Below are 9,520 nucleotides of genomic sequence, written 5' to 3' on the forward strand. Positions count from 1 at the left end.
GTGAGCCGAAGAGCCCTCCTCCTGCACTGTGGCAGTTCTGTGACTCAGGGCATTACTGTCCAAGACTGTGATGGGACAAGTTGAGATCTCACTGTCGTGTCTGTACCCGTCGAACATCATTGTAAATCTGTCCTGCTACATCCTTCCCCCTGTTTGAAGGCCTAGAGAAGATACCTCTCTGGTTCACTAACTTCCTTCCATCCTCACCGGGTCTGACCAATATCGACGGACCTCTCCCCTCTCCTACAGCTACACACAGATTCGGTGAGAACCATGTACAGTTGTGGTCTCTTGAAAGAATAAAGAGTCATTGAGCTGTACAGCATGGAAACAGACCCTTTGGTCCAACTTGTCCGTGCCGACCAGATATCCTAAATTAATCTAGTTCCATTTGCCAACATTTGGCCCATATCCCTTTAAACCTTTCCTATTCATGTACCCATCCAGATGCCCTTTAAATGTTGTAATTGTACCAGCCTCCACCACTTCCTCTGGCAGCTCATTCCATACACGCACCACCCTCTGTGTGAAAAAGTTGCCCCTTAGGTCCCTTTTAAATCTTTCCCCTCTCAGTTTAATTTTGGACTCCCCTATCCTGGGGAAAAGACCTTGACTCTTCACCCTATCCATGCCCCTCATGATTTTATAAACCTCTATGGGGTCACTCCTCAGCCTCCGATGCTCCAGGGAAAATAGCCCCAGTCTATTCAGCCTCTCCCTATGGCTCAAACCCTCCGACCCCAGCAACAAAACAAATAGGAAAAAATATATGGGCTGAGGAGGAACTGGAAAAGCAGTCTTTGTTCACAAGATCTGTTGGGCCACGTCTTGCTCTTGATCTGAAGGTTTATCCTCAACGTTTTCCTGGATGCTTTCGCTGGTTTACAGGAGACACAGACTGGCTCCTTCACTTACGAAAGGAATCTGAATTAAACAATTCAAAGCTGCAGCTTGCAGCATCTTAAGGAAAGCTCAGATGGGTTTTCCTCAGGTTTTAAGTGGCTTACTGCAGAAAACTGATAGATTGTGTATTGTCGGATTGCTGTAGATGTGCTGGTTTCTCTTCTGGTTTGACCAAGTTTCTCTCTGTCTTGCTCACAGCCCAAGCTTTTTAGCTGTCAACCAAACAGCTGGTTGTTGGGAGGCAGAAAGTGGATTGCAGTGGTTCAAGAAGGCAACTCATCACCACCTTTTCAAGGGCAACTAGGGACAGGTACATAATTCTTTGAAGTTTGCATCACATATAGACAGTGATAAGGAAGGCATTTGCATGCTTGCCTTTGTTGCACAGTCCTTTCAGTAGAGGAGTTGGGAAGTCATGTCGAGGGTATACAGGACATTAGTGAGGTCTCTTCTGGAGTACTATACCCAGTTCTGGTCGCCCTGCTAAAGGAAGGCTATTATTAAGCTAGAGAGAGTTCAGAAGAGATTTTCTGGGATGTTGCCAAGAGTGGATGGTTTGGGTTATAAGGAAAGGCTGGATAGGCTGGGACTTTTTCACTGGAGCGTAGGAGGTTGAGAGGTGACCTTATAGAAGTTTATAAAATCATGAGAGGTATAGATTGAGTTAATGGTAGTTGTCCTTTCCCTAGGATGGGGGATTTCAAGGTAAGAGAGAAATTTAAAACAAAAGACATGAGGGACAAATTTTTTATACAGAGTGTCACTTGCGTGTGGAATGAACTTCCTGAGGAAGTGGTGGATGTGGGTACAGTTACAGTGTTTAAAAGACATTTGGATAAGAACATGAACAGGAAAGGTTTGGAGGGATATGGGCCAGGAGCAGGAAGGTGGGACTAGTTTAGTTTGGGATTATGTTTGGTATGGACTGGTTGGACTGAAGAGTCTGTTTCCATGCTGTTTGACTCTATGACTGGTCCGTAGCCCATGGATCAGGCAGCTTCATTTGTAGACAATCCCTGGCCTTCAGTTCATCTGCACGTTGCTGGAGCCCACAGCTACACAAGCAGGGTTCTCAATCAGATTTCCTCACTTTCAGAACATGCCGCCATCCTTGTAAATCCCTGGTATACAAAACAGTTCTTTCTTTTATTGTTCTACATTGCTAGAGGGATGGAGTTTAAAAACAGGGAGGTTATGCTGTAGCTGTACAGGGTGCTGGTGAGGCCACACCTGGAGTAGTGTGTACAGTTTTGGTCTCCTTACTTGAGAAAGGATGTATGGGTCCTGGAGGGGTAGCAGACGACATTCACCAGGTTGATTCCGGAGGTGAAAGGGTTGGCTTAGGAGGAGAGATTGAGTAGACTGGGACTATAGTCATTGGAATTTAGAAGAATGGTGGGGTGGGGTTGCGATCCTTTAGAAACATATAAAATTATGAAGGGAATTGATAAGATAGAAGCAGGGAGATTGTTTCCACTGGTGGGTGAAACTAGAACCAGGGGGCATAGCCTCAAAATAAGGGGGAGCAGATTTAAGACTGAGTTGGGGAGGAACTCCTTCACACAAAGGGATGTGAATCTGTGGAATTCCCTGCGCAGTGAAGCAGTTGAGGCTATGCTGTTGAATGTTTTTAAGACAAAGGTAGATAGATTTTTGAACAGTAAAGGAATTAAAAGGGTTATGCTGAGCAGGCGGTTAAGTGGAGCTGAGTCCATGGAAAGATTGGCCATGATCTTATTGAATGGCAGAGCAGTCTTGATGGCCTACTCCTGCTCCTATTTCTTATGTTCTCGTTTCAGTCCAGAGTTTTACATAATGCAAAAATAAAAATGACACAGATTATATAATTTGCCAGGACATTGGTCCCAACATTAAGACTCAAATGAAGACTGTCCCAATGAGACAGCTCTCTCTCCAGTACTGGAGTCAGTGTCATCTGCACATTTACTAATCAGACCAATGTGTTCATCCATTATACATTACAAACAACAGAAGGTCCCAGCACTGATCCTTGCAGAACACTACTGGTTACAGAGCTCCAGTCAGAAAAACAGTCCTCCACAACTACCCTCTGTCTTCCATGAGAAGAGCCAATTTTGTATCCAACTTGGCAACTCACCGTGCGATTTGATCTTCAGGTCCACGCTACCATGACGAACCATGCACTGATCCTCCTGCTCAGCGTAACCCTTTTAATTCCTTTACTGTTCAAAAATCTATCTATCTTTGTCTTAAAAACATTCAACAGCATAGCTTCAACTGCTTCACTGGGCAGGGAATTCCACAGATTCACATCCCTTTGGGTGAAGGAGTTCCTCCCCACTCAGTCCTAAATCTGCTCCCCCTTATTTTGAGGCTATGCCCCCTGGTTCTAGTTTCACCCACCAGTGGAAACAACCTCCCTGCTTCTCTTATCAATTCCTTTCATAATTTTATATGTTTCTAAAGGATCGCGAAACCCTCCCCCCATTCTTCTAAATTCCAATGACTGTAGATAAGGGAATAGATAAGATAGAAGTAGAGAGGATGTTTCCACTGGCAGGTGAAGCTAGGACAAGAGGGCATAGCCTCAAGATTAGAGGGAGCAGATTTAGGACTGAACTGAGAAGGAATTTCTTCACCCAGAGGGTTGGTAATCTATGGAATTCCTTGCCCAGTGAAGTAGTTGACGCTACTTCAGTAAATGTTTTTTAAAAAAAGGTAGTTTTTTTTGAACAATAAAGGTATTAAGGGATACGGTGAGAACGCGGGTAAGTGGATCTGAGTCCACGAAAGGATCAGCCATGATCTTATCGAATGGCGGAGCAGGCTCGAAGGGCCAGACGGCCTACTCCTGCTCCTAGTTCTTACGTTCTTATAGTCCCAGTCTACTCAATCTCTCTTCCTAAGCCAACCCTCTCAACTGATCCTCCAGCTGCAATCTAACTAAAGTTCTGTACAGCTCCAACATAACCTCTGTGTTCTTTTCATCCACATCACAACTGATAAAGGCAAGTGTCCCGTATACTTTCTGAGCCACCCTATTAACCTCCCCTGCTGCCTTCTGGGATCTGTGGACAAGCTTCCCATGATCCCTCTGAGCTTCCTAGTGTCCTGCCATTTCAATGAGTACTCCCCCATGGAGTAAGGCCTTCCATGAAGCAAACCCTATGAGCTTTTCTTTTCCACAATTGGAAGGCGGTTGTCATGGTCACCGTGACAGAGATGGGATTTTAAACCCCCCCCCCACCAGATTTAAACTGGTGTGTCGAGTTGCTGTGCGGGTTACCACACAATCACTGCAGCACCACCCGTCCCCGAATTTCCGTACCGCAGCCGAGATTTCCCATGCTCTCTGCTCACATAAAGAGCTGAATGTCTGGGGGCAGCTTGACCCCACTGACTGTGTGTAGCTCCCTAAAGTTGACTTGAATCAAGGCTGCACCAACCAATCTGTATTCTTGTAGACCAGCATTGGCCGTTAGGAGCAAAAACATGACCCGTCCTTTCTTCAGTTGCATCCGACAGCCAAGCCGTTCACCCAGGAAGGTTTCTGAGCTCCAGGATACGGTTCAGCTGGAATATTCAGGGAGAACGTGCAAATTCCCAAGGCGGGAATTGAACCCTGGTCGCTGGCACTGCGACGCAACAGTGGTGTTGGGAAAAGATAAACTGATGCATGCCTAGTTTCGACTGTGCATTTACATTGTACCGTAAGACAGGTAAGATCAGAACGATTGTAATTTTCGGCAGGACTGGGGAAAACCCTATGTTTGGTTTTAAATTTACCCGTCCTTTCGAAAGAGATGACTTAGAGCTCCTCATGGTGACAACTCAGTTATATTGCCTGAAACAGCTGTTTCTCAGAAGCACAACACGCATTCATTACTGGGAGTAGTAGCAGTCAGAGGTGACTGTGAAAAGAACGAAAATTTATTGGTCAATAAAATGCATGTCATCCCAGGGTCCAAGTAACCAAGTTAAGAGACAAAACAGAAGTTGCTGGAAAAGCTCAGCAGGTCTGGTGGCATCTGTGAAGAGAAAATCAGAGTTAATGTTTCAGATCCGGTGACCCTTCCTCTGAAGTTCTGAAAAAGTGGTGGAGGCTGGTACAATTACAACATTTAAAAGGCATCAGGATGGGTTCATGAATGGGAAGGGTTTAGAGGGATGTGGGTCAAATGCTGGGAAATGGGACTAGGTTAATTAAGGATATCTGATTGGCATGGATGAGTTGGATGAAGGGATCTGTTCCTGTGCTGTGCAACTCCGTGATTGTAACACCACTTGGAAAAATAAAATTCCAGCTACTGGAAATCTGAAACAAAACAAGACTCAAGTGTTTAACGTTACCACAACCATTTCTTTTATTGGTGGGACCGGTGCGCTGTATAACCATAGAACATGGTCCTCTTTTATGGTTTGAACTCACTCCCAGTCAGGAAGCCCCAGTGCTAGAGTCCCCTATTCTCCTCAGTGTGACCTGGTTTCTGAGGCACTGCCAAATTATTTCACATCAGGGTTTTAGATCTCTCTCTTCATCCACACGCGGAAACATTCTCTCTCGCTTCACCCACACACAGAGAAAGAGAAAGAATGTCTACATCTTTTCACTCACATACACACTCTCGCTCTCTCTCTGCCCACACTGAGCGCTTACAGTCACATTGTCCCCCATCTAGACTCAATGTCACATGTTATGTCCACACTGCCTTGACACTCGTCCTTCAGCCACTCTGCATGATTAATCCCTGTGGTGGGGTATCAGCAGGTTTCAGAAATGATGTCAGTGTGAGAGTGAGGGAAGAGCAGGATGGTGCGCCCGAGGGGAGAGGGAGGGAGGGAAGGGGCACGAGGGTGCAGGCAAGGGTGTGTGTGTGAGTGTGAGAGAGAGAGCGCGGGCAGGAGACCGCACAAATGACAGAAAGAATGAGAGAGTGAATGGGATACCACAAGAGAATGAGAGAGAGATAGAGGGAGAGAATGAGAGAGGTCGGGTTCGGTTGGTGGGTCATGGAGGGAGTCAGTCCAAGCATAGCCCTTTCAAGTTTGGTCATCTCACTGTGTGACCTGTCTCCCCGCGGGCCCTCTCTCTGCTGCGGGATCCGCACAGCAGTGTGCCCAGGTTGACAGTGGCAGCCTCCAGCAATCAGATGCCCGGATTAGGGGGTTCAGAGGAAGCCTCACCCAGCAGCTGCTGTACCCGAGCATGGATGAGTTGGCAGACACTGCTGTAAGCGTGGCGCGTCAAGTGCAAGTAGTCATACATGTCATTGTGGCTGATGGTGCCATCAGAGTTCACGAAGCCTGGGTCCACGTCCAGGAAGGAAGCGTTGCTGATGTTCTCCACCATGCCTTTCACCAGCTCGTTCACCAGAGCATTCTTCACCCGCAGTGGATTCGGGTCCTTCCCCCGGGGTAACAGACCCTGGAACAGGCAAAGGCAGGCATCAGGAGACGTGGCTGATAGCAGAGACCGGAGCAGCGCCCAGGACAGGGGATGGGTATGTAGTCTAAGACAGGTACCGAGGGCAGGAACATTGACGCCACACAGCCACCAGCTTCGCCCGTGCCCATGCTGCTTCCCCCCCACCGCCTCCTCGCCCTCACCAGAATGACGATCTTGGCCCGAGGCTGCCGCTGAATCACGAGGTGAACGATGGCCTCAATGCCCCCTGCCACCTGCTCCGCCGTGTGGCCGTGATTGTTGGTGCCCACCCACAGCACGATGACCTGCAAAGACAGTCACCCAGTAGTCAGGGTGGCACACATGCACGCGCGGACACAGAACGGTTAGCAAGTTTGCAGATGACAACCAAAATGGGAGGTCAGTGGACAGATAAGATATCAGGCGGGCCAATGGGCCAAGGAGTGGCAGATGGAGTTTAATTTACACAAATCTGAAGGGCTGCATTTTGGAAAAGACAAATCAGGGCAGGTCTTACATACTTAATGGTAAGATCCTGATGAGTATTACTGAACAAAGAGACCTTGGGGGTGCAAGTTCATAGTTCCTTGAAAGTGGAGTCGCAGGTAGACAGGGCGGTGAAGCAGGCGTTTGGTACACTTACCTTTATTGGTCAGTGCGTTGAGTATAGGAGTTGGGAGGGTCATGTTGCAGCTGTACAGGACATTGGTTAGGGCCACTTTTTGAACACTGTGTGCAACTCTTGTTTCCATGCTATAGGAAAGATGTTGTTAAACATCAAAGAGTTCAGAAAAGATTTACAAGAATGTTGCTGGGATTGGAGGGTCTGGTGAGCTAAAGGGAGAAGCCGAATAAACTGGGGCTATTTTCACTGGTGCATCGAAGCTGCCACCTTGTAGAGGTTTATAAAATCATGAGGCGCATGGGTAGTGTAAATAAACAGGATTATTTTTCAACAATTCCTGCGTGCTACACTGGAGTAAGGCATCATTACTGTGAGGTTATTACTCCACAGACAGAGAGAGAGATACATCAGGAGGATTGTTGGAGCAATGTAACATGAATGTTCACTGTTCAGAACCATTAACCTGCGAAACATACACAGGCAAGGCCAGGACGGAGGAAGTGCTGTCTTTAGCACAATAAGTTAAAACATCAAACTGTCTCTTCTCTCCTTTGATTCAGTGTCTTCTGGACTAGACCAGACCCCCTCAAGATATTTTAAGAAGGTAGCCTAGACCCTGACTTTTTATTACTTTAAAAGGTAGATGTGAAGTGCGTGTTTCAGATACAATGCGATTGGTCAAACCACTTGATGCTAAGCAGAACACAATTTATTTAAACACTGTAGTTAAAATACAACAAAAGAAAGAGGAATTTAGAATAACTTAGCTCTACTGAAAAACTTAACCAAATAATAGATACAGAAACTATTACTAATTAACTGTCCCAATATAGTAACATCCCATAAACACATTCCTTGGCAAAAAGGCAAATTCAGAGAAACAGATTTCTCTCACAGGTATCCCAACAGCAGAGAGAAACCCCAGCTTCTAGCTGTAACCGAGAGAGGGAAAATATAGTTTCTACTTCTTCAAAGCTCCAGCAAATTCCGCTCTGTTGGGACTCCAACTGCTTAAAGGTCAACCGAAAAACTAAAAACAAAATTGAAATCCTAATTCTGAGAGAGCTGGCCACACCCAGCCAGGCTGCTTCTATTGTTCTAAGTAAAAAAGAAAAACCCAAGGCCTCACAAGCTGTTTATGTTAGCTGGCTTTCCAAGTAGACAGTTCAGACAGAGGTGTCTGAAAACCTTTCTTTAAAACAAGACAGGACAAAATAACTTCTTAAAGCCACAGCACCATCACAAGAGTGTGTGTGTTGAGGAAGCTGCAGCAAGATGACTAGAAGGGGACGGGCAAGAGGAGGGGTATTGTGTGGGCAGGCAGCTTGCTGGTCCTCGTGGGAAATTTAGTGCCCAATTCAACATCAATAAAAGAGGTGAACTGATCACTCCCACTTAATGGTCTGAGGGACAGTGTTACTTTGTCCCTTGAATTATTGATACTCTCTATCCCTGCCATTCTGTCCCCTTCACTCTGACAATCTCTATCAATCTTACCTTGGGTTTGATATTCTCCAGTTCCCCATGTTGAAGTCTCCACAGAACGTTCTGGGTCGCGTCACCACCAATTCCAAAATTCAGGGCATGGAGCGGGGAAAATAACTGACGCCAGATCTGAGCAGAGACAGAAGGTCAAAAAAGGCAGTGAGACTGAGAGTGAGAGACAGAGATAGACAGGGGGTGGCCGTGAGACGGGGGTGCGAGAGGGAGAGATAGACACGGGAGTGGGAGAAACATGGAGAGAGACAGAGCATCACAGAGAGAGACAGAGTAGGTGTGAGTGTGCAAGGAGACATTGAGGAAGGAAGGTGTTTGGAGACTGTGTGATTGGAGACCGGTGTGAAGAGATTTACTAGCTGGTATGGAACAGTTTAGCTATGAATAGAGGCTGAATAAGATCGGGTTATCATCTTTGGAGCAGAGAAGGTTGAAGGGGATCTGATAAACAGGCAGAAGATAAGAAGGGGCGAGAATAGGGTGAATAGAAGACAGCTCTTCTCTTAGTCAAATAGTCCATAATAAGGAGGCATAATATTATAAGTGAGAGGAAGGTGGTTTAGAGGGCATTAGAGGAAATAGGTTTCTCACCCAGAGGTGATGGGACTGCAATTCACTGACTGGGAAGGTTGCTGAGGTGGGAACCTCACAATATTTAAGAAGTACTTGGATGACAACATTCAAGACTGTGGGCCTAGTATGGGAAGGTGGGACTTGTGTGGATTTAGAGTAGTTTAGACGGTGTTATTCAGACACTGTAGTTCAATCAGCCAAAGGGCATCTCCAGTCTTGTGTGATTCCGTGACTCTATTAGGAAGAGAGCAGGAATGAGTCTGGGCAATGGAGAGGGACATGTAGACAGAGTGAGCGAGAGGGAGAGGCATGGCGTGGACATGGGAAGAGAGCAGGAGAGTGACTGCGGGGGGGGGGGGGGGGGGGACGTGCAATGAAAGAGACACAGAGAGGGACACGAGGAGGGAGTGAGACAGAGAAAGAGAGAGAGGAGTGAGAGAGCAAGTGAAAGAAAGACATGGAGGTGATGATAGAGACCGAGAAAGCATGACGGGGGAAAGCGTGAAAGTGATGGA

General features: G+C 46.6%; 1 protein-coding gene and 1 long non-coding RNA gene across 2 annotated transcripts in view; one reads left to right on the forward strand and one right to left on the reverse strand.

Moving 5' to 3' along the window:
* The first annotated feature begins 36 nt into the window (after window positions 1-36).
* LOC125487949 lies at window positions 37-5,313 on the forward strand. The gene is made up of 3 exons (XR_007266166.1): window positions 37-264; window positions 1,102-1,213; window positions 4,350-5,313. It is a non-coding gene; the product is annotated as an uncharacterized LOC125487949 (long non-coding RNA).
* The window catches only part of pafah1b3, a 7,919-nt gene continuing 3,623 nt past the window's right edge, over window positions 5,225-9,520 (reverse strand). Inside the window, exons 3-5 of the mRNA XM_020526022.2 lie at window positions 8,433-8,549; window positions 6,493-6,615; window positions 5,225-6,310 (exon numbers count right to left, since the gene is read on the reverse strand). Of these exons, the coding sequence (XP_020381611.2) occupies window positions 6,032-6,310; window positions 6,493-6,615; window positions 8,433-8,549 (519 nt within the window). The 3' untranslated portion in view covers window positions 5,225-6,031. The remainder of the gene's footprint in view (window positions 6,311-6,492; window positions 6,616-8,432; window positions 8,550-9,520) is intronic.

This window comes from Rhincodon typus, chromosome 47, assembly GCF_021869965.1.
Source record: "Rhincodon typus isolate 14 chromosome 47, sRhiTyp1.1, whole genome shotgun sequence".
In the NCBI taxonomy this organism is placed as follows: Eukaryota; Metazoa; Chordata; class Chondrichthyes; order Orectolobiformes; family Rhincodontidae; genus Rhincodon; species Rhincodon typus.